This window comes from Herpailurus yagouaroundi, unplaced genomic scaffold (assembly GCF_014898765.1).
Source record: "Herpailurus yagouaroundi ecotype Mexico unplaced genomic scaffold, PumYag 205, whole genome shotgun sequence".
Classification (NCBI taxonomy): Eukaryota; Metazoa; Chordata; class Mammalia; order Carnivora; family Felidae; genus Herpailurus; species Herpailurus yagouaroundi.
This window is the reverse complement of record NW_024412436.1, coordinates 9,360,547-9,385,839: the sequence shown is the minus strand read 5'-3', so window position 1 is coordinate 9,385,839 and position 25,293 is coordinate 9,360,547. Positions and strand designations below refer to the sequence as shown.

At 37.8% G+C, this 25,293-nt stretch overlaps 1 protein-coding gene across 5 annotated transcripts in view; it reads left to right on the top strand.

The window, feature by feature from the left end:
• Positions 1-25,293, top strand: part of AKT3 (AKT serine/threonine kinase 3) — a 309,200-nt gene that overhangs the window by 262,624 nt on the left and 21,283 nt on the right. For all 5 annotated transcript variants that reach the window (XM_040451849.1, XM_040451850.1, XM_040451847.1 and 2 more), the window contains 2 exons: positions 863-1,077; positions 7,985-8,072. In XM_040451849.1, coding sequence (XP_040307783.1) covers positions 863-1,077; positions 7,985-8,072 — 303 coding nt within the window. The remainder of the gene's footprint in view (positions 1-862; positions 1,078-7,984; positions 8,073-25,293) is intronic.

Below are 25,293 nucleotides of genomic sequence, written 5' to 3'. Positions count from 1 at the left end.
GAAGAAAACTCCATTGAATGAGGAACATAGCTAATAAAAAGGTAAAAATCAAAATTTTCCTAAGACAAATGGCAAGCCATTCTGCCCTAGTTTGAATAGGTTGCTCCAACATAGCCTGATAGTGTCATACCATATCTTTCCCAATTTATGTTGCATGTAATGTATGTTGGGAAATAAATTTAAGGGCATATACCAGAGTCTGTGAGTTTTGTTTGTGTTTAACTGAAATTTGCTTGTGGGCTTACTAACGCTTTGGATACAACTCACACAGTACATCTTTATATTCACTTTGATGACTGTTTCCTTAAAGACTTGAAACACTAGAGGCCTCCAGAAGTTTTCAGTTTTATTTTTGTGGTGGCCGTGCCCTGACCTCATCTGTGTTCCATCGCATGACTCCTGTCTTTCACCGTCTGGTTTGTATGACTTCGCTCTTCTCCACGCAAGAGGGTGTAAGGCTCATTATATACCCGGCCATCAGCACGGGTATGACTGCAAGTTAAAGTCCACATTAATGGAACCAGAATGAAAAGTTAAGTAGGCCTAAGAGAAAACGTGCAGATACGCAAAAATTTTTGTTTGATCCGTAGTGTACTCAGTCATTCACTTGGAATCTGCTGTGTGGCCTGTTCCCTTCCTTGTACGCTGGCCACTTCTGGAACATATGGAACATTTCGCCTATCTGGTGTGATTTAAATCTTTTGTAGGATACCTTATAGTTTAAACGTCAAAGTGTTAGAAGAGCCTACCTAGGCTTTGAAGGTTAGGATTCACTTTGTTGATGTAAAAGTCTCACATTTTATAAATACTGCTGTAAAAGTTAATGTGGAGTAATGAATCTTTTCGCTGGTTTCACTCTTAGGTGTTAGAAGACAATGACTATGGCCGAGCCGTGGATTGGTGGGGACTAGGGGTCGTCATGTATGAAATGATGTGTGGGAGGTTACCTTTCTACAACCAGGATCATGAGAAACTTTTTGAACTAATACTAATGGAAGACATTAAATTTCCTCGGACACTCTCTTCAGATGCAAAATCATTGCTTTCAGGGCTCTTGATAAAGGATCCAAATAAACGGTAAGCCACAAATAACACTCACTGAGTTACTGACGAATGTGGTTAGAAATTGTGATATGGAAATTAATTCAAATGTAACTCACTCCAAGGAGCAATGTATTTGGTGTAGACATCTTCCCACTGAAATACTGACTTATTTTTAACTGCGTAATACAGAACATTTAAAAAATTTCTGCAACTCTTTCCTAACTTGGGAAATTTTATGTAGATTTTACCAAATAAGGATTTTGAGGGTTTTATTATCCTTACCGTGAGTGAACAATTTCTTAATTGCCCTGGTACTTGCTATTGTGGGGACAGAAGTATCCCCTTTTTTCCCTTTCAGTCTCTGGGCCTTTATATTTATGCTAATTTACATAATAAAAAGGATAGAACCGGCTCTGTATTCTCCTTCCATCCCAACCTGTGTTAACATATCCAGCTACTTTTTTTGTCCATTGTAGATATTCCTTTCCCTGTGTGGCTGGAAAGAACTAAAAGCAAAATATGTTTACACACTTTGTGTTTCTTTTGTAGCTACAACTGTGACCTGAAGAATCCTACAGCCCTTTGCTAAGCGAACTGTAGCGTTCTTTGTTCATGTTTCTGTGTTCATTTACACATACAGTTTAGAAGTCATATATGAAATGACTGTTAATATAAAAATGTCCCTTAATCTGTGTTTGTGTATTCATGTATACAGCCGTCCTTTCCTCTAGGTACATACGCATATCGGCGTTGCTCTAAAAATCACTTAGGTGTTAAGCTCTTGAGGATTATTTCTTAGATTGCCAGATCTTTACAAAGTTCTGTTTTTGGTTGGTGTTCGTTGTGTATTAGTTGGCAGACTGAATTAATGAATGAAGGAAGGAATGAATCCTAAAATGTGATTTTTGTTTGCTTTAGAGATGGTTTCCATTACACACTTCTAGATTTTAAATTTGTGAGGAGCATGATTTTACCTTCAGAAATAAGCAGACTTAATAAAAGAGATAGCTTTTGCTCATGAGGAACCTTTCTGACATGTGTTTTATAATCCTGGTCATGGAGATCTTACCTTATATTTGTAAAGTGATTTTGGTTTCTTTTTCAGGGCATTTGTGTATCTGTTGTTCCCTTTGCTGTTTCAGTAACCTTGTAGAGTTGATAGGTGGATATTATTCTCATTTACATTTGATTGAGGACAAAGCCGAGGCCACTAGAAGGTGAAGCAGTTTATCCTACAGAAAATTCCTATAGAAGAAGAGCAGAAATCACCTTTCTTGGTGCCTATTTGCTGTTTCTCTCGTAGCTTATTTGCAATGCATCAGTTCCTCAGTTGGTTCAGGTTTTGAAATGTGTTCCATTTAGTGTGATTATTTCACAATTAATGTAACACACAGCACTTGGTGATAGGTAATCTTTAAACAGAGCTAAGATTTCCGTTTTGTCTACTTGATTTAGGGATCTAATATTTGGCTTGGATTTCAAGAGCAGCGAATTTTCTACTGCATCCTTTCCTGATGAGTCCAGGGAACTTAGCCCTTTCCTTGATGGCCCCTCTAAGCAGCTGGTAGAGCAGACTTGTGTCTGTGGTTCTCATGTCTGTGTGTCATTCATTTTCTTATCCCCACCCCCACCCCCGGGGGAGGAGGGAGACAACACACACTAGATACTTGATAATTGTTGAATAAATGTGAGGTACATTCTAGAATGTTAGTGGCCTGGTGAGTAGGACAACTCCTAAAGGTTTACCCACCCAGAGGTTGGTATCATCTAAAGAGAAGCTGGGGTGTTCTTTCTCAGTTCTTTGATGTTCTCACTTAAGATAGGGGAGTCATTCTCCCTCCACTGTTGCATTGCAATGTTGGGAACGGAACGATGAGCAAGACAAATCGTCTCTGTTCTAGGTAGTCCTAGAACAATGCAAGACAGAAAACAGGTACTCACAGATACTCAGACCTACATACAAATGCCTATTGAAATTTATTAGCTCTGACCAGGGGGCTGGAAGAGTTGGGGAGGCGTAAGGGTGCTCATGCAGAGAAATTTACATGAAAAGAAACCCAGGGGTATCTGGGTGGCTCAGTCAGTTAAGCCTCCGACCCCCGATTACCACTCAGGTCATGATCTTGCGGTTTGGGAGTTCGAGCCCCACATTTGGCTCTGCACTGACAGTGCGGAGCCTGCTTGGGATTCTCTCTCTCCCCATCTCTCTGCCCCTCCTCCTCTCTCTCTCTGTCTCTCTCTCGCTCTCTCACTCTCTCTGTCCCTCTCTCAAAAATAAATAATATTTGAAAAATAATAATAATAAAAAGAAAAATCCAGAGTTGCAAATGAACATGGCATTTGAGAAGTTCAGCAACTACAAGGTAGAATATGAGTTGGGTAATGTTGGGAGATGAAGCTGAAATGGTAAATTTCAAAGACCTTCTGCTTCTGAGAAAATATTTAACCTTTATTCAGAAGGGGATGAAAAAACCAGTGAGTTATTAAAAGTAAGAGATGGTATAATGAGTTTTGTCTAGGAAAGGTGAAGGGCCAGGGGCAGGTAGGCAGAGCAGTTGAGAACACATACGGGATTGTCCAGATGAGAGACGGGGGTCCTCCAGAAGCAGTGAGTAGGACTTTGTGAATAATGAAGGAGACCTGGTGGGGACGTGGAAGGAGTCTCCTGCCTCCGTGCTTTCCAGCTTGAGTGATTCGTTTGGAGGATGGAGTGTTATTAGCGGACAGGGAGCACAGGCAGAGGGCTGGGGGCAGGGGAGAGGGGAGGGTTTACTGACACCCGCTCCGGCTGTGCCGAGTCAGGTGTCCGTAGAAAACCCAGATGGAACTGAAAATAGTACCAGTGCTAAACAGAAATGCGGTGGCTGAATATATGGTTTGGGGACCCGCGGATGTCTCGGAGGCAGCTGGGGCCGGGACAGTCGTGGGCAGGGTTGAGTACAAAGGGAAGACGGCCTAGGACAGAATCCTGGGAAGCATCACAATTTAAGAGGTAGGAAGAAGAGAAACAGCCACTAAGAAGACCCTGAAAAGTCTTTGGAAGCCTCATAAAATAGCATTATCCTAGACCTCGTTATTCTTCCTCTTCAACAATTTTAAATACTGCCTGAATTTTTTGAGACTCTTTACTGAATTACTGTCAGTTCTACCAGAGGGGCAACCATCATTTGCCTTTCTTTCTTTCTTTTTTTTTTTTTTTTAATTTTTTTTTAACGTTTATTTATTTTTGGGACAGAGAGAGACAGAGCATGAACGGGGGAGGGGCAGAGAGAGAGGGAGACACAGAATCTGAAACAGGCTCCAGGCTCTGAGCCATCAGCCCAGAGCCCGACGCGGGGCTTGAACTCACGGACCGTGAGATCGTGACCTGAGCCGAAGTTGGACACTTAACCGACTGAGCCACCCAGGCGCCCCTTGCCTTTCTTTCTAATGCTCCATTACTTTATGCTCATTCTATCAGTATCTCCTTTATCCTCCTGCACGCAGTTCATAGGAGAAGCGTGACCGTGTGTTGCATTCAGTAACACAGGAAAATATGAATTCCATGATGTTCCTAATAATGAAGAATCCATAGTCGCTGAGGATTTAGTTTGGCATTCTGATATTGGAGTTTACTATTCTTAGACATAAATATCTTAGTGCAAATCATATTTTGATATTATTTTGAAGTCTTAAATTGTATATTAAGGAGTCATTGACATTGAAGTTTTTGACAGTTTCACACTTGGAGGAAGCTTGTGTTAAAGAGTCTCTCCCAGCTTCTAAAATGGCAGTCTAAGATTATATTCTTAGACTTCACATAGTACTCATGGCTGATACTTTAGTTTTTTATGTATTTGATAAATATAGATTAAATGCTGGCAGTGTCCACAGCCAAGCTATTGCTAGAGAACTGAGGGGTGACAGAAAATGAATAACTAAACTAAAGCTGGATTAAAACCTTCTATTTACCAAATGATTACGGCTCTCTATTCCCAGCTCCCACCTCATCCACTATCTCCCGTAGAATTCAAAATGAGAGCGATACGGAAATAAAAACAATAGCGTAAGGGTGAGAAAAGACAGTGAACTTCTGAGTTTTCTCCTGCAGACTACTTTGATTCATACTTTGAAATGTTAAGTTCTCTTCAGAAACACGTGTTTTGGTGTCTCTGCTTTTCTGGCTCCCTGAGTAGGAGCTTAAAGTGCTTTTTGGATAATCCAGGGCTGGTCTCTGCCCTCAAAAGAATTTGCAGCCTAACCGGGGAGGGACACATACAACTTGGAATAGAATGAAGAAGGAGGAAGGTTAGGGAGTGGAGTGCTGGCGTTGACTAAATATGGAACCGCCAGTCGGAGAGCTCTGCATTCAATCACCGCTAATACCGTCTGGTCCCATCTAGAGTCCCTGTCAGCGCTGTGGCTCATTCTGCACGATCTGGGGATGGGAGGCCCGTGGATCATTACTACAGATAACTCAGATATCAGCTCATTGTTCTATTTTCTATTCTGGCCGTGTGTCAGGGAATCCCAGATTCTTCCCAGTCGTGTGTTCCTTATACCTAATAATAGGTTGTATTATTGTTTGTTTATCCTGACCTATTTGTGTTTCTTCCTACCCAGTGGCATGTGGGAGTTGGCATGTTCCAGCTCTTAAGAGCCAATTATTAAATTTCAGGAATTTCATGAGCTGGTTGTTTTAATACAGTCATTATTAAAAATCAAGTTACATAAACTTACAAAAGTAAATCAAGTACATTGAAAAGAAAGGTGATAAACACTCAAAATTCTTCACTCCTTGATAATTTTGTTGCATTTTACTATTCCGATGTTACTCTTGTCTGTTGTGTCTGCATAGAAATACTATGTAATGGTTTGCTTCTGTGTACCTGTTCCCACTTCTGTGTTGAGTGGCATCAGGTTGCTAACTTGAAATTGGCCATGTGGGGAATATTCACATCACCACAATGGCAAACTTTGTACTTCAGGGCTTGATTTATTGTTTCTCAATTAGATATAAGTAACTAAGTAGAGAAGATGTTAATAGTACGGTTTACATTTTCAAGCTGTTCTGTCTCTATCTGCTACATTGTGACTAGCGCGCGCACACACACACAATGAAGAGATACTCTCCCACTGTTCCCAGATGATTTACCATCCATCAAGGAGGTCACTCACATAACTGAGAAGCAAGTGAAGTTCTGACATGTGCCTTTTTGTATGACTTTCAAATTCATCTTCGCCATAAACGAAAAGATCAGCTGGTATTCGTGCTGGAGCCACTCCGAGTCAGTGAGGGGCTGTGGAGTTCAGCAAAATTAACAAATGTTCTCTCTGAGCATCACTTGGCTAATTTACAATAAAGGACATTCTGTATTTTATTGCTCTTTGAAATGTTGTGCCTTGCATCCTTTATATCTGTAAAATCCATAACAAGTGTATGTATAATACGCATATGTAATATTATACATGCATAATTTTCCCCAGAGAGCTGGCTGTTAAGCACTTAGCAGCCCATACTATTCCTTTTATTTTTCAAGTTTTTATTTAAATTCTAGTTAACATATATGGTAAAATTGGTTTCAGGTGTAGAATTTAGTGATTCATCACTTACATAAAACACCCAGTGCTCATCCCAACCAGTGCCCTCCTTAGCGCCCACCCCCCACCCACCTCCCTCCATTGACCGTCAGTTTGTTCTCTGTAGTTAGTCTCCTACGGTTTGCTTCCATCTCTCCTTTTTTCCCCCCTTCCCATATGTTCATCTGTTTTGTTTCTTAAATTCCACGTATGAGTGAGATCATACGGTGTTTTGTCTTTCTTTTACTTTGCTTAGCATTATACTAACTCTATCCACATTGTTGCAGATGGCAAGATTTCATGCTTTTTGATCGCCAAGTAATATTCCATTGTATATACATACCACACCTTCTTTATCCATTCATCAGTTGATGGACGTTTGGGCTCTTTCCATAGCTTGACTGTTGTCAGTAGCACTGCTGTAAACATCAGGAGCATGCACCATTCCTAACCATGAACAAGACTAGAGAGAGCTTTTGCTATATCAGTTTGGATTTAAATGGATTTCTTTTTCTTTCTTTTCTTTCTTTCCCTGTTCTTTTTTTTTTTCCTCCCCTTTCTCTCCTTCACTCCCTCCTTGCTTCCCTCTGTGTTATTTTTGCTTTTCTCATTCCTTCCTCCCAATGACTGGTACACACTATATGAAACTGAGGAAGCCAGAAAACACCTGAATTTCACCCTGTGCCACCTATCAGTTAAATAAGAGTACCTGCAAAGATGGGGGGAGCATCCTTAAATTCATGATTTATGTTGCAGCTTGCATAATAAATTACCTTGCAGTGATATTTCATAGGTTAACAACCTCGTTTCTATGGCAGTTCATTTGCGCTGTGAAAAAAGGCCGTGAGTTTCTGTCTATTAGCAATACTGTACAAATTGCTTTTTCTAACTAATTAGGAGTGACTTCAGAACTCAGGGTAACAAGGATGCATTTTGACATGAGTGTTACCAAAATAAATTTGGCTTATAGAATTGACGACGGTAATTGCTACCATTTCTTGTGCGAGGTGCTTGCCTCTGGTTTCTAACCCTTGCGGTGATCCACCAGGCTAGTGTCATTGTCCCCACTCTACAGAGGGGACACTGGGACTGAGCAGCTTGTTCATTGTCACACATGTCATAAGTGCCAGAGCTGGTTGCCTGTTTCAGGTTTGTCCCCAAAGCCTGTGCTCTCTTCAGCTACCACACTGTCCCGAGGCTACTTCTTATTAATAGCACATTAGGGAAATTAGATCTTATGGCAAAAGCTCTTTATTGGTTTGGCTATTTATCTCAAGGACTATTTATCACACAGAAAATTACATTTCACAAAAACTTTTTGTTTTGCCTTGGGCTTATGTAAATGTTGTAATGCGCACTCACTTTTGTTTCTGTCTCTTAGCCTTGGTGGAGGACCAGATGATGCAAAAGAAATTATGAGGCACAGTTTCTTTTCTGGAGTTAACTGGCAAGATGTGTATGATAAAAAGGTAGGTTATTTTCATGGCATAGTATTTATATATTTTGGCTAAAATGAATTGACAGCAAAAAAAAATTTTGAGTGAATAAAATTCAATGATACAATGATACTTTTCATTTTTACCCCCTACATTTGATTGAATATAGTATTGAAATTCTTAGCACAAAAATTTATTGATAAGTTTGACTCCCAAAATGCATCTTGAAATTTTATTCAGCATGGTCACTTGATTTTTCTTTTGTCACAGTGATGGTAGTTTGCTACTCGTTGTTTGCTTGGTATTAAGAGAAAAAATAAAGAAAACAATGTTGTGTTACTCTTTAAGAAAACTAGCAAAAAAATCATGTTTTTCTTTGTCTTTATGTCTTTAATTTTAGAGTGAGCTCTACAAGTTTGTTTATACAAATCCTTATTTTAAAAGGAATTGAAAGGAATTTAGTTTTAATATTTAACAAAGTAATAAATATTTTTCTTATTTGAGACTTCTCTGTTACTTGAAACAAGTTTAATGCCCACAAAATGGGTGCTACTAATTTTATAACTTTATTGTAATCTTATTACTTGTTTTTAATACTATAATTTTTGCCTAGGAACAGGAAATTACTGTGTCTAGTCCTTCTTTTTAATTTTTGTCTCTTTTGTTTCTACTACTTCTGGTATTGTTAGTACAGGCACTGATTTTGATTTTTCTGTCTTCAAATGCTCATATTAAAATTTTACTGTGAAATTTTTACGCAGTACAGTATTTGCTGCTTAGAATCTTCATCTGGTTATTTTGTGTAGTTAGTTTCCATTTATTTCAGTTTTCCCTATTTTTCTCTGAAACATATATAATCAACATTTGTGAAATGTCTGTTTTGTGCTAAATATTCTCTTCTATTAATCTCTAAAGTGAAGATAGAATGGCATCATATGACTTACAAGGAAGAAGACAAGTACCGAATTTCGGCATTGTGTTACGGGAATAGAGGGTGTGGTGATTTTCTAAAAGCACTTCTTGTAAAATAGTTGCACGATATTAAACATTTCTCCTCAAACTTAAACTGTCATGTCTTGGGGCACCTGGGTGGCTCAGTCGGTTAAGCGTCTGACTTTGGCTCAGGTCATGATCTCACAGTTTGTGGGTTCGAGCCCCGCATCGGGCTCTGTGCTGACAGCTCAGAGCCTGGAGCCTGCTTCGAATTCTGTGTCTCCCTCTCTCTCTGCCCCTCCCCTGCTCATGCTCCGTCTCTCTCTCTCTGTCTCCCTCTGTGTCCGTCTCTGTCTCTCTGTCTCTCTCTCAAATATAAACATTACAAAAAAAAAAAAAAAAAAAAAAGACAACAACCAGGGCACCTGGGTGGCTTAGTCAGTTAAGCGTCTGATTTTGGCTCAGGTCATGATCTTACAGTTCATGGGTTTGAGCCCTGCATTGGACTCTTTGCTGACAGCTGGAACCTGGAGACTGCCTCAGATTCTGGGTCTCTCTCTCTCTCTCTCTGTTTCTCCCCCACTCATGCTCTGTCTCTGTCTCTCAAAAATAAATAAACGTTGAAAAAACTAAAAAAAAAATACCTCCCACATTTTAAGTTTCCACCATGTAGAAAGCACTGGGGTAGGTGCTGGATCCTTTTCAACGCTTATGAGAAGCATGTGACTGCTCTTAAATGTTTATTAACTTCACGAAGACAACTGAACATCCACTTTATAAACTGATGATGTTCTCACTGGGTTGCATCCCTACTTAGACCCTGTTGGCTCTGTACTGTTTTTGTCATCATCAGTTCACTACAAGAGACCTGTGTAAAAGGGAATGATCAAGGTCTTATGTCTCCCAGAAATAATACATGTCAGAGGTTTTCTTTGGTGCAAAGAGCTGTAAGCCACAAATACCCCTCTGGTATAACCTCACCAAGGAGAAGTCAACAAAAAAGGGAGAAAGAAGGAAAGGAGAGAAAGCATTTCTTGACGAGACAATTGTGAGGCACCAGTATGGTGCCACTAACTTAAAGAAGAGGCAAAACATGAACTTTCTTCAATCCTGTCAGGAGACTAGTACAGGCCACAAAGATTTCCTTGTCAGGGTCAGCTCTCCGTGTTAAGTGGAGGTTTGGCCTCACCTGGGGAAAACTCTGAGAGACACATGTCCTGTCTCTGCTCCATGGGACTAGACAGAGTGGAGACCATGGCCAGAGTGGAAGTGACAGTAAGACAGCAGCCGGCTCCCTTGTGGTGAATGGGGTTGGAGGAGCCAGCATGCCATGAGAAGGAAACACAGCTTTAGATGATGTATGTGGAGACATGAGTTTAAATTGTTGTCATTGATAAAAATAGATGCCACTTGATCTGAGCAAAGGTGTTAAATATCATACGCGAAGAACAACTGCAAAAATTACAGTTTCCATAAACGAAATTCACCCGCAACTGACATCCGCTATAGGCTTACTCAGGTGGATGTCAGATGAGGCGGTGGCCTGGCCATCTTTACATACTTGAAGGACGTTACGCAGCATTACGGTAGCACCGTGATGTTTGAGTCTCTCTCTAAAAGCCTGTGAAAATGTGACTGGGTCTGTCTGGGTTTGTATCATATCACTAAGAAACAGGGAATTAATTAGGAGAGTTCCAATGCCAGTAACTATTTTAATGAATCCGGTTATAATTCTACTCTTTGGACAGCATAAATTATGAAATAATTTAGAAAAACAAACATTTTATGGGGCTCTTATGTTTTTGAAATATGTAACTTATTCATGAGAGGTTAATTCATCTCTAAGATAAGGTATTTTTTTATATTTTTATTTATTTTTGAGAGTACACAAGCAGGGGAGGGGCAGAGAGAGAAGGGGACAGAGGGTCCAAAGTGGCCTCTGCGCTGACAGCGGAAAGCCTGATGCAGCACTCTAATGCGTGAACCGTGATAACGTGACCTGAGCCAAAGTCGGATGCTTAACCGACTGAGCCACCCAGGCGCCCCAAAGGTTTTTTATTACAATTTTACTAATAGTCTTTGGGAGCTTTACTATTTCATAGATTTATTATTACATAGTTATTGACCCGTTTTTCTATATACTGTGGCAGATCTAGAGATGAAGACATAGATAGAGATGCTAATATCTTTAAAGGTAGATCTCTCCCTAGGTTAAGTAAAAAGCGAACTAATCTTGGGACGCCTGGGTAGCTCAACTGGTTCAATGTCCAGAACCAACTCTTGGTTTCAGCTCAGGTAATAATCTCACAGCCTGCATCAGGCTCTGAGGTGACAATGCAGAGCCTGCTTGGGAATCTCTTTCTCTCTGCCTTTTTCCCCCTTCCCCCGCTCACACTCTGTCTCTCAAAAATAAACAAACAAACATAAAAAAATGACTTAACCTTAATTGTGAATATCATGGTGTACCACTCAAAAGAGCACAGCACTGAAGTGTGGAAATAAGTGTCCCGGATTTGCTTCTTCCTTCCTGTGTGGAAATGGACAAATTATTTGAGTCACACAAAATTATGATCTCTGAATTGCCTTCAAGCTTGAAGATTCTCTGGAGGATGTTTTATAAGATGAAGCTGTCCAGTTAAATTTCTGTGTAGGCTTTACACTCGGTTTGTCATCTACAAAGAGTCTGCTGGGATTTTGTGTGCTATTGTGTTGAATCTGTAGGTAAATTTGGGGGGGGGAATTGACATTTGAATAGGACTGAGCCTTCAGATCCATGAACATGGTATATCTGTGTTTATTTAAGTCTGCTTTAATTTCTCTCCATAATGTTTCATAATTTTCCATGTTCATGTCTTACCCGTATTTTGTAGGTCCTTCAGTATTTCATGTCTTCTGATAAAATGTTATTTAAAATTTTTATTTTCACATTGTTTGCTGCCAGTATACAGAAATACAGTTGATTTTGTATATTGACCTTATGTCCTGCAGGCTTGCAAAACTCACTTACTAGCTTTTTTTTTTTTTTTTTTTTGTAGATTAGTTAGTATTCTCTGCATAGATGACTATATCTTATTTAAATAAGGAGGTTTACTTCATTTTCAGTTGGTACTTTTTTTTTTTTTTTTTTTTTGCCTTGGTATATTGGCTAGGACCTCACTATAATGTTGAGTAGAAGTTGAATAGAGTGAACATCCTGGTTTTGTTCTTGATCTTAGGGGGGAGACAACTTTTATCACTAATTATGATGTTAATTATCACATCTAGTGCTGAGATCTTAGTTTTTAAATATCATTCTTCAATAAAAAGAACCAAGGTTACTTTGAGAAGCAGTTGATTTAAGAGCTGGGATGGGGGAAAATAAAAGATGGGTCCAAGGAATTTTGTGATGTCAGAAAGTGAAAAAGAAAGATACGGAGGGAAGGAGTTAGAGGTACATTAATAGGATGGAGGAGCCAACCTTAAATAAGTACCAGTGAGGAAAGCTGAAACAATTTCAACAAGAAAATAAAGATTATTATATATTGCTATTCCATTATGACCCAAAGAATAAAATACATATTCATAAGTCCACAGTGTAAAAAATAAATGTTGAGAAAAAGGGACATTCCAGTTAAGGAAAGAAGATGAATTCCAGTTAATAAATGTGGAAGGAGTGAGAGAGCTAGAAAGTCACCATTAGGCCCCCAGCATAAAACTTAGTGCATGCAAGATCTACCAATGAATGTTAAAATTAGTGGGCAAAAGTTTAGTTTAAGAAAGAGAATATTGGGGCGCCTGGGTGGCTCAGTCAGTTAAGCGTCTGACTTCGGCTCAGGTCATGATCTCACGGTTCGTGAGTTCGAGCCCCGTGTCGGGCTCTGTGCTGACAGCTCAGAGCCTGGAGCCTGCTTCAGATTCTGTGTCTCCCTCTCTCTCTGCCCTTCCGCTGTTCATGCTCTGTCTCTCTGTGTCTGAAAAATAAATAAAACATTAAAAAAATTTTTTTCTTGAAGAAAGAGAATATTTGCACAGTCTCAGTGTATCTCTCCTCAAGCATTTACTACATACAAAGCTTAGGAGAGTAACTTCACAGTAGAAAAGGCTGGCAGACTGTGTCTTAAGCCAGGGGATCAAGATTAACCACCAGTGATAAGACAGACTGACTTCATGTAGCCCATGATACGATGCTGTGAGAAGTGCCCAAATGGAGGAGGCATTCCTGAAAATAACTGGCCAGGTAGCCTCAAAAGTGTCAACGTCACAAAAGGTGTGGAATGACCCTGGAACTGGGCGGACTGGGGGAGACTGAGGGCACGCTGGCCACATGCTGTCTGCAGCTCTGGTTTGGCTCCTGGGACAGAAGAGGGACATGGTAGGGCACATGGTAGGTAACAGTTCCGTACCAGCATTCATTTCTTAGTTTGGAGCACTGTGCTTTGGCTGTATGAGGTGCTAGCCTTAGGGGCAGGTGTGTAAACGGGATATGGGAACTTTTTGTACTACTTTTGTAAGTCATCTCTAAGCCTAAAATTATTCCAGTGTAACAAGTTATAAAAATGTGGTGTTAGTGTAAGCTTCCTATACCTCCTTTATTAGGTTGAGGAAGTTCCCTTCTGTTCTCATATGCTAATAGTTTTCATCCCTGAGAGGTGTTGAATTTTGTTAAAGTTTTTCTGCATTTGTTGTACTGGCCTTACGGTTTTTCTCCTTTACATTATGAAGATGGTGAATTACATGATTGGTTTTCTGACATTAAATAAACCGTACATTCCTAGGGCAAAACCCATTCGGGTTATCCTGATTAAGTATTGCTAGATTTGATACAATGTATTTTTTAAGGATTTTTGCATCCTTAAATCACAAATGGTACTAGGCATCATCTTCTTTTTCTAAAATGTCTTTGTATGATTTTGATTTCGGAATCATGTTTGACTTTTTTTAATGAAGAGGGAAGTATTCCCTTTCTTCAATTGTTTGGAATTGTTTGTGTAGAATTTGTATTACCTGTTGCTGAAATCTTTGATAGAATTTACCAATGAGACCACTTGGGTCTGGCATTTTGTATTTGGGAGCTTTTAACTATAATTTCAGTTTCTTCCATAGTTCTGGGACTGTTCTGGTTGTCTGTTGCTTCTTGAATGTTTTGGGATCTTTTGTCTTCTAGGCTTTCTGATGTACTGGCTTAAAGATCTTACTGTCTTTACAGTGTTTGCTATCTATGTAATTATGATCTCTCTCTTAATGCTGAAGTTGGTAACTTGTGTCTTCTCCTTTTTCTTGATCAGTCTGGCTAGAGGTCTATGTGTGCTGTTGAGTTTTTTCAAAGGACCAGCTTTTGTTTTCACTGATTTTCTGCATTTTTCTGGTCATTTTTCATTGATTAATTCGTTCTGCTCTTTAATATTTCTTTATTCTGCTTCTTTTGAGTTTACTTGCTCTTTTTTCCTTATTTTCTTTAAGGGGAAGGTAAGATTATTGTTTGGGGACCGTTCTCTTTTTCTAGCCTAGGCCCTCAATGGATGCTCTAAGTTTCCATTTAAGGATTGTTAACTTTGTTTTGCGAGTTTTGACCTATTTGTTTTTATTTCAAAATATTTTTAATTCCTCTTGTGATTCCTTCTTCACTCAGATTATTTAGAAATGTATTGTTTGATTTCCAAATATATAGATTTTTCAGATATTTTTCAGTTACTGATTCCTAACTAAATCCTCTTTTTTTTTGAAAACATACTCTATATGATAGTGATCCTTTTAAATTTATTGAGACTTGTTTTATGGCCCAGAAAATTGTTTATTTGGGTGTATGTTCTGTGTACACTTCAAAAGAATGTGTTTTCTGCTTTTATCGTATAAAGTGTTCTACCACTAGCCATTGGTCAAGATGGCTGATGGCGGTGTTCATGTTTCCTGTATTTGTACTGATTTTCTTTCTAATTGTCCTATCAGTTATTGGGAAAGGATTGTTGAAATCTAAAGCTATAATTATGGATTTTTCTTTTTAGTTTTCATGTATTTTGAAGCTTCACTGTTGGTTGCATACACATTTAGTTTTGTTACATCTTCTTGGCGAATTTACCTTTTGATCATTATGAAGTGTTCCTATATATTCATAGCAGTAATCTTAGTTTTGAAATCTACTTTGTCTGATATTAATATAAGTATTCCAGCTTTCTTTTGATTTTATATATCCTTTCCATCTTGTTACTTTTAACCTTGGTGGTTATATTTAAGTGGGTTTTCTTTTAGGTATCATGTAGTTGACTCTGTGTGTGTGTGTATTTTAATGTGTATGATGATGGTCTTTATTTACAACTTTATGACAAAAAAAGAAGAGGGAAAAGTTTAAAACAGGCATTCCAGCTGATCCTGTCAGGTTGAAGAAGTTCCTTTTTAAATGCCAGTCGCATTGCCCCAAGGTAAACAATACTGAATCTGCATATGCAGTTTCCTTTATTTTGAGCTAAGTTGATTTCAAAACCTAAGTATTAAATGTGAAAGGTCATTTTTGGCATAACAAACAATATGCAGCAAATAGCTGCATCTATAAGCACAAAACACTCCTAGAGATGTGGGGACTTGATGGAAATACAGTGTCCTGCTCAATGTGTGAGAGGTTTAGCCAGTAAGAGTCAGCTTGTGATTTTGTTGATATTCTTCATCAATTTTGTTTTCAGTTTCATTGATTTCTGCTCTTAAAGTTATTTATTTTCCTTATCACAATTTTATTTGCTCTTCTGTTTCTACTTTCCTAAGCTGGAAGCTTACGTTATTACTTTATATCTTTGCTTTCTAAAGAACGCATTCAGTGCTATAAATTTTCCCTTAAGTACCGTTTTCACTGCATCCCACAAATCTTGGTAAGTTGTATTTTCATTTAGCTCAAAATATTTAAAATTTTTTGTTGAGACTTCCTGTTTGACCCATGTGTTATTTAGACGTGTATTATTTAACCTCTAAGTATCTGAGGGGTTCTGAGCTGTCTTTCTCTTACTGCCTTCCAGTTTAATTCCATTAAGGTCTGAGTGCATACCCCTTGAATGATCTGTTTGTAGATTTGTTAAGCCAGAGCATAAGAGACTCTTAAAAACTGAGAACAAACTGAGGGTTGATGGGGGGTGGGAGGGAGGGGAGGGTGGGTGATGGGTATTGAGGAGGGCACCTTTTGGGATGAGCACTGGGTGTTGTGTGGAAACCAATTTGACAATAAACTTCATATGTTGGAAAAAAATTTTAAAAATTAAAAAAAAATAAAGATTGAAAAAATAAATTTGTTAAGGTGTGTTTTATGGCCTAGAGTGTGGTCTGTCTTGGTGAATGTTCTGGGAGTTTGAGAAGAATGTGTATTTCACTGTTGTGTGATGAAGTAGTCTATAAACGTCATTTGGATCCAATTGGCTGATGGTACTTTTTTAGTTCAACTATGTCCTTACTAATTTTCTGCCACCTGGATCTGTCAGTTACTGATAAAGGGATGTTGCAGTCTCCAGCTGTAATAGGGAGTCTATCTGTGTGTCCTTGCAGCTCTGTTTTTGCCTATTGTATTTTGATACTCTGTTGTTAGATGCATACACATTAATGATTCTTACGTTTTCTTGGAGAATTGGCCACTTTATCATTATGTAATGACCCTCTCTATCTCCGATAATTTTCCTTGCTCTGAAATCTGCTCTGTTTGAAATTACTGTAACTACTCCAGCTTACTTTTTGGTTAAGTGTTACTATGGTATGTGTTCCTCCTTCCCCTTACTTTAAATCTCTTGGTATCTTTACATTCAAAGTGGATTTCTTGTAAATAATAATGTGGTTGGTTCTTGTTTTCTACACCCTTGACAGTCATTGCCTTTTGGTTGGTGTTTTTAGACTGTTGAAATTTGAAGTGGTCGTTGACATGGTTGGATTAATATCTACCCTATCTGTTACTGTTTTCTATTCATTATCCTGTTCTGTGTATATTTTTGTGTGTTCTGCTGTTTTTCTAACTTCTCTGGTTTTAACTGAGTATTTTCTAAGACTGCCTTTTTTCCTCCTCCGTTAGCGTATCATTTATACTTCTTTTTAAACTTTTTTAGTGTTTTCCTTTGAGTTTGCAGTACATATTTATAACTAACTCAAGTCCTTTTTCAAATAATACTACACCACTTGGCAGATGGTAAAAGTACCTTAAAGCAATATTCCTAATTCCTCCTTCCTGTCCCAAATATGTTGCTGTCATTAAGTTCATTCATCCATAAGCTATAATTATTGTATACATTGTTGCATTATTATTTCTACAAACTGTTCTCTGTTAGATCAAGAATAAGGGGAAAACAGGATTTTATTTTACCTTTGTTGCTTCCTTTTCTAGCATTCCTCCTTTCTTTCTGTTGAACTAACTTTCTGTCCTATATCATTTTCTTTTCGATGAACTTGTCTGTTGGTGATGCCTTGCCTCAGGTTTTGTTTGTCTGGGAAAGTCTTTATTATTCCTATATTATTATATTATTATTTTGAAGGATAATCTTGCTGGATACAGACTTCTAGGTCAGTGGTTTTTTCTTTCAGCAGTAAGTGTTGTACTGCATTTATTTTTCTTACTTGCATGGTTACCGAAGAGAAATCCATTGTAATTCTTGTATTTGAGCCTCTATAGATAAATAAGGTTTTTGAAGTGTGTGTGTGTGTGTGTGTGTGTGTGTGTGTGTGTGTGTGTGTGTTTCTGGCTTCTCTCAAGATTTCATCCTTGTCTTTGATTTTTTTTTACTTTGAATAGGATATGGCTAGGTGTAGCTTTTGGGGTCTTTATCTTGAATGATATTCTCTGAACTTCTAAGATATTGGTGTCTAGCACTAATTTTGTAAAATTTTCAGTCATTATTGCTTCAGATATTTCTGCTGTTTCACTCTCTCTCTCTTCACCTCATATTCCCATTACATATACGTTTTATAATTATTTCACAATTCTTGGATATTCCATTCTTTTTTACTCTTCTCTTTCAGAAGTTTCTATTAACAGTTCTTCAAACTCACTGCTTCTTTCCTTGGCTATGCCCTGATTATGATTGAGCCACCAAAGGTATTCTTAATTTCTGTGATGGTGTTTTTTATTTCTAGCATTTCCTTTTTATTCTTTCTCTGAGAATTCATTTATTTATTTACCTTACCCATATGTTCTTGAATGTAGTATATTTTTTCCATTAAGACCCTTACTATGCTTTCATAGATGATTTAAATTCCTGGTCTGGTGAGTTCCAACATCTGTGCCATATCTGAGACTTTCTGGTGCCTGCTCTTTACCTCGAAACTGGGTTTTGGTTTGGTTTGTTTTTTTATCTTTTAGTATGCCTTGTATTGAGAGCCAGACATCATGTACTGGGTAAAAGAAACTGAAGAAACTGAGGTAAATAGGTTTTTCGAAGTTGTATGTGTTTATCAGGGTAGTTTTTTATGCTAAACTTACTTGCTAGGGCTAACACCTTTTTTTAGGAGATTTTTCAATTTGTTTGCCTTTTCTTTTTTTCTTGCATTATTTCACTAGTTAGGATTGCCAGAACAATGTAGTATAGAAATGGTGAGAACAGACATTTAATTATTACTAATATTAGGGAAATAGCATTCACACCATATTAGTTGTAGGTTTTCAAATGTACACCGTCTCTCAGACTGACAAAATTTTCAACTATTCCTATTTTCTGAACATTGTTATTATGAATGGACACTGGATCTTTTCAAATGCTTTTTTCTGCATTCACTGACACAATCATGTGGTATTCTGTTTTAATTTGTTAATATGGTGTATCATGTTGATTTTTGAATATTGCCTCTATACTGCATGCCTCAGGTTAACCTCAGTCATGATATATACACTTTTTATATATTGCTAAATTTCTTTTGCTTATATTTTGTCAAGAACTTTTTATATATTAAATTGTGGGCTGTACTTTTTTTATTGTTATTACCTGCCTGATTTTAGAATCAGGATAATGCTTGACACCAAAAGTGAGTGGTGTTTCCCTCTCTTCTATTTTATGAAAGATTTTGCACAGAATTGGTATATTTCTTCTTTAAATGTTTGATAGAATGTCCTGTTGAATCCATCCAAGCCCAGACTACAGAAATTGTCTCTTTAATGGATGTAGGATACTTCCAGTTACTCATTTCCTTTGAATGAAATTTAGTAGCTTGTATGTGTTTCAAGAAGTTTTAAAACTTTATCTAATTGTTGAAATAATTGACATTGAGTTGATCACTTGTTGTCTTGATTTTTTTTCCATTTTAGCTTGTTTTTTAAATCAGTTGTTCTTTTTCTAGTTTATTCAGTTGAAAACTTAGATTTGAGTCTTTTGTTCTTTTCTAACACAGTGGCTGTGCTATCTATTTACTTCTAAACACTCCAGCAAGTTGTGTTACATCATAGTGTGACTTGCTATTCATTTAAAAATGCTTTCTAATTTCCCTTAGGATTTCTTCTTTGGCCATATGGGTTCTTGAAGTGCATTGTTTGATTTACAGTGTTTGTCGATTTTTCAGCTTTCTGTTTTAATATCTAGCTTAATTATCTTGTTTTTAAAGAACATCCTTTGTATATTTTAAATCTTTTAAATTTTTTGAGATTGTTTTATGAAATAAATTATGGTTTATATCGATGAATGTTTTGTGTGCATTTGGAAAGAATATTCTCTTATTATATATGGTGTTTTATAAATGTCAATTAAGTCAAGTGAACTAATGATAAGTCTTCTATATTCTTACTGAATGTTTAATGGCTTGCTTTTATCAGTTATTAAGAGAAGGGGATGAAAATCCTCAACTATAATTGTGGCTTTGACTATTTGTCTTTTAGTTTTATCACCTTTCCTTTATTTTAATCTTAAAGTTCTGCTTTTAGGTGCTCCCAAATTTAAGATTGTTGTATCTTCTTGATGCATTTACCTCATCATTTCATCTAGGTTAGCCAATTTTTGGCATAAAGATTAGAGTGTAAAGAAGTGAAATAAATAGAAAAACAATAGAGAAATTAAAAAAAAAGTTGATTATTTGCAAAGATAAAATTGACAAACTTTCAGTTAGATTGACTAAGGAAAAAAAGAAAAGTACTAAAATCACAAATGAAATAAAGACATTACTACTGACTTTATAGAAATAAAAAGGATTGTAGGAGAATACTCTGAACAGATGTACACATAAAAAGTAGAAAACCTATACAAAATGGAAAAATTTCTAAAAACATACAAATTACCAAAATGAGTCAAGAAGAAATAGGAAATCTGAATAAAGTTACAACTAATAAGGTAATTAAATCAGTAATCAAAAAACTCCCAACAAAGAAAAGCCCAAGACCAGATGGCTTCACTAGAGAATTCTATCAAATATTTAGAGAAGAAATAACACCCGTTCTTCTCAAACTCCTCCAAGAAATTGAAGGAGTGAATACTTATTAACTCATGCTATGAGGCCAGCATTACCCTGATTCCAAAGCCACACAAAGACATTGCAAGAAAAGACTAGAGACAAATATCCCTAATATAGACACAAAATTCCTCAGTAAGATACTAGCAAGCCAGTTTAGTAGCATATTGAAAGGATTGTTTCATGATCAAGTGAGTTTTATGGAATGCAAGGACAGTTCAACGGACTAAAATTAATCATTTTAATATCCCACGTTAATAGAATAAAGAAAATCCACATGATCATCTTGGTGCATAAAAAGCATTTGACAAAAGTCAACACCCTTTGCTGATTAAGAAAAAACAACCTCAGAAAACTAGGAATAGAAGGAAACTTGGTCAAATGATAAAGGCCATAGATGAACCCACAGCTGACATCATACTCAGTGGTGAAAGACTGAAAGCTTTTCACCTAAAATAAGGAAGAGAACAAGAATGCCCATTTGTGGCACTTCTGTTCAACATAATACTGGAAGTTGTAGTCAGAGCAGTTAGAACAGGAAATAGAAAGCAATCAAATTGGAAAGGAAGTAGTTAAATCGTCTCTCTTCACAGATGTAGAAAAACCCAACAAATACACACATTCACACACACAAAACCCCTTAAAGCTAATAAACAGAGTCAGCAAAGTTGCAGGATATGAAACATACAAAATATATTATATTTGTATACATTAGCTATGAACAATCTGGAAAGCAAATTAAGAAAACAGTTCCATTTAAAGTAGCAGCAAAAAGAGTAAAGTATTTAAGAATAAATACAATCACGGAGGTGCAAGACTTGTATGCTGCCAGCTACAACATTGCTGAAATAGATGAAAAGACATGACCACCGGAGAGACCACCATGTTTGTGGCTTGGAGACTTACTATTGAGATGGCAGTTCTAGTCACAGCGACGTTGCAGATTCGGTGCAATCCTTAGGACGGTGGTCACGAGTGCAGGCCTTGGAATATGCCGCTGCATTCATTTTGCTTCTATTTTGTTGAGGATTTTTGCATCAGTGATAATGGGGATATCGGTCTGTAGTTTATTTATTTTAATCTTTTTAATGTTTATTTTTGAAAGAGAGTATGAGTGGGGGAGGGTGGTGGAGAGAGAGAGACACACACACACACAGAATCCGAAGCAGGCTCCATGCTCTGAGCTGTCAGCACAGAGCCTGACTGCGGGGCTCGAACTCATGAACCAGGAGATCATGACCTGAGCCGAAGTCGGTTGCTCAGCCAACTGAGCCCCCCAGGCGCCCCTATTAGTCTGTAGTTTAGAACATGCATTTCTTTTGAGGCACTAAATCAAACCTCAGTGGAAAACAAAGGAACTATATATAACTCAGACCATATTCTGTGATCAGTAAAATTAGGAGTAACCAGCAAAGAAATACTTCTCTAAACTTCAAATATTTGAAACTCTTAAAATGAACTTTAATATAATTCACGGACTAAGAAGTAGTTACATTGAAAATCAGAAAATACTGGAGTTAGAAGGACAGTGAAATTTGTGAAAGGCAATCAAGGCAGTTCTTAAATACTTGTACTGGGGTGGGAGTGGGCAAGTAAAATAGAAAGATCAGAAATTAATTAGCTAAGCTTCCACATAAAATGAGGGAAAGAAATTCAGCAACAGAATCACCATGGTGAAAGTAAGTAGAAGCACACAGTAAATGTAGAAGTACAAATGAATAAATAGAAACAATTGAAAACATTAGGAAAGGGGCGCCTGGGTGGCGCAGTCGGTTAAGCGTCCGACTTCAGCCAGGTCACGATCTCGCGGTCCGCGAGTTCGAGCCCCGCGTCGGGCTCTGGGCTGATGGCTCAGAGCCTGGAGCCTGTTTCCGATTCTGTGTCTCCCTCTCTGCCCCTCCCCCGTTCATGTTCTGTCTCTCTCTGTCCCAAAAATAAATAAACATTGAAAAAAAAAATAAATAAAATAAAATAAAATAAAAAAGAAAACATTAGGAAAATGCAGTTATATATAAGACTAGTAAAGCAGACAGAGCTCAAAATTAATAAAAAATATTAGGAATGAAAATGAGATACAGAAATATATTGCAATGAAAATGTAATACAACTACCATGAATGTGTGTGTGTGTATATATATATATATATATTTCAAGTTTAAGTGTGTATATATATTTTAAGTTTATTATTTTGAGAGAGAGAAAGTGCGTGCATATGCGTGAGGAGGGGAGGGGCAGAAGGGAAGAAAGAGAATCCGCACAACAGCACGGAGCCCCACGCAGGTCTTGATTCCATGAACCTTGAGATCATGACCTGAGCCAAAACTGAGAACTGGACACTTAACTGACTGAGCCACCCAGGTACCCCTATCCTGTTTTTTAAAAAGAGAGTTTATGGATAATTTCAGGCAAGCTTAAAATTAGCAGCTGACTCACTCAAGAAAAGTGTGAAAATACCTAATTGTTAAATTAGTTTACAGTCTGTCACTTCTCCAACTCCAGTGTTTTTACCCCAATAAAAAACACCAGTACAGACCCAGATGAATTTTTCAGGAAATCTCCATCAAACATTCAAAGATAAGATAATCCCTATCATTAGAAAAATTTTATACAATCTGTTCTGAAGGAAGAGAGGGGAGGAGGTTATATGCTTCTCAAACTTATTTTGTAACTTTGATCCCAAACCCTGATAAAACTATTACAAGAAAGAAAAATAATAAGCTATTTATGAACAGGGACATAAATATTCTAAATAAACTACTGAGCACTTATTTCCAACAATGCAAATAATATGTATGTTCTGATGTCCATGTTAGATTTGTTCCAGAAATGTGATTATATTAGAAAAAATTAATGTTATTCACCACATTTAGAGATTAAGGGAGAAATCCACATGACCATCTCAAACTTTATAGAAAAACTTGTCATAAAATGAAAGTAGAACATACTCATGGTTTTTAAAAATGTATTTAAAACACTTTTAGAAACATAGAAATAACATGAACCTTCTTTAAGTTTTTATCAAAAATTTTTCTATAGTTAGGGCATCTGGGTGGCTCAGTCGGTTAAGCATCTGACTCTTGATTTCGGCTCAGGTCATGATCTCACAGTTGGGGAGATTGAGCCCTGCTCAAGCACACGTGCTCTCTCTCTCAAAATAAATGTTAAAACAAATTTTTTTTCTAGAAACATTATACTTAATGTTTGAATATTATAAATATTTTCTTTAAACGTAAGAAAAAGGTATCCACCAATATCACATTCTAGGCAGTTTTTATTATAGATTCTAACCAACATAATAAGAAAAAGAAATAAGGGATATGTGACTTTTAAAGGACAAAATAAATTAATAGATCTTTAATGGTGGAATATGTAATAATTAAAGTTTGTCCTGTTCTTATAGTGGAATACTGTACTGAATAAAAAATGAGTACATTGGGCTTATTCAGGATTCACTATTGATAGTCAAAAATATATAAACACAAAAAGTCAGGTCACATAAGATGCCTAGGGAATGATACCATTATTACAATAACTGAAAACGAACTAAAGAAAATTGTATCTGCGACATAATTGGGAGAAAAGTATAGGAATTTGCATGCAAATGACACAAAGGAGCTCCACCACAATATTTGCTTGAATCGAACATAATTGTAATTGGGGGGAATTAAAAACGGGCATTAGTGAGGGGAAAGCAGTAGGTATTGAGCTGTGTCTGTGTTTTAGGTCTTAAAAATACAAAAGTCTGAAAGTACATTTGACACAATGTCAACATGTGTTGCATCTGGTTGTCATTTTATATTCTTTCCTTTATGCGCAAGATGGTTCTTTTTCAATTTTGTAAGTCGGGTGGACGGGAAAGAAGCAGAAGCGCCAAGCGCGGTCCTACTCAGGAAAATGGAGGGGTAAAGAGGGTGCAAGAGCTAAATGGAAAACCGCCCACAGAATGGGTTAGATCTGTTTTCTCGCTTCTCTTTTGCTTAGGTACCTGGGGGGAGAATGCAGCCAGGGCCCTGAAAGTGGAGCTGTGTAGAAAGAAGTGAGTGTGTGTGCCGACCGTAAGACGTACAGTGGGTGCATTGTGAGGTGTGAGGGGCAAGTAAGATAGAAGAAAAAAGCAAGATCTGCGAAGCCTCGCCGGCGGGGTTAGTCTTCACGGAAGAGGCGGGGCAGCTGCGTGGTGACAGTCCTGGGAAGAAGTGGGAATACCGCGGAAGCAGAGGTGTTGGTGTTCGTAAATGTTTGGTCCTGAAGCCAGGGTGGTGGTGCCTGCCTGCGGGCCCTGCCTTTACCGCAGGAGGCCTGGCCTCTTTGAGTGGGAATGTGTGCGGCCCACGGTAGGCCCCTGAGGAGAGGCGTGCCTTGTATGGGGAGGGGAGGGCACGGAGGGAAGCCTCACCGCTGACAGGGCAGGGGCCCCGGCCGGAAGCTGAGGCAGGAGACTCCAGGAGCTCATGCGGACTGCTGAGGTTTTATTCTTCGTAAAGGGAAAATACTGATACAGAATGGTGAAGCGACGACCAAGAGGTTTTCAGGGAAGATTGATTTGGAATCTGTGGCTCATTTTGATTTTACTCAGATCTTCGTCTTGATCTGCCTCCTACTTATTACATTTGTACTGACTTCCCAGAGGTTTCCTACAGAAAAGAAGGGAAAACTTGCTTTTTAGAGTGTAACTTAAGTACTTGATAGTTTGTTTTGATCACCTCTTTGATACTCATGTCAGTGAAATGGCAGCTGTTTAAATGAGTAATTTATATGGAACTTAGTGTGAGGAGCAGAGCCAGGCCTGCATGAAGTAAGACCTCTTCTGGAAGGGCCTGTGCAGATTTTCCGTATCGATTGTAAGTCTCTGGCTCCTTCAGGAAACGTCCGTGTTCCCTCTTGAACATTACCCTTCATCTCTGTCCAGTTGCGAAGTTAGAACTTTAGTATTTTCTTTTTTTTACATGTTTACCAC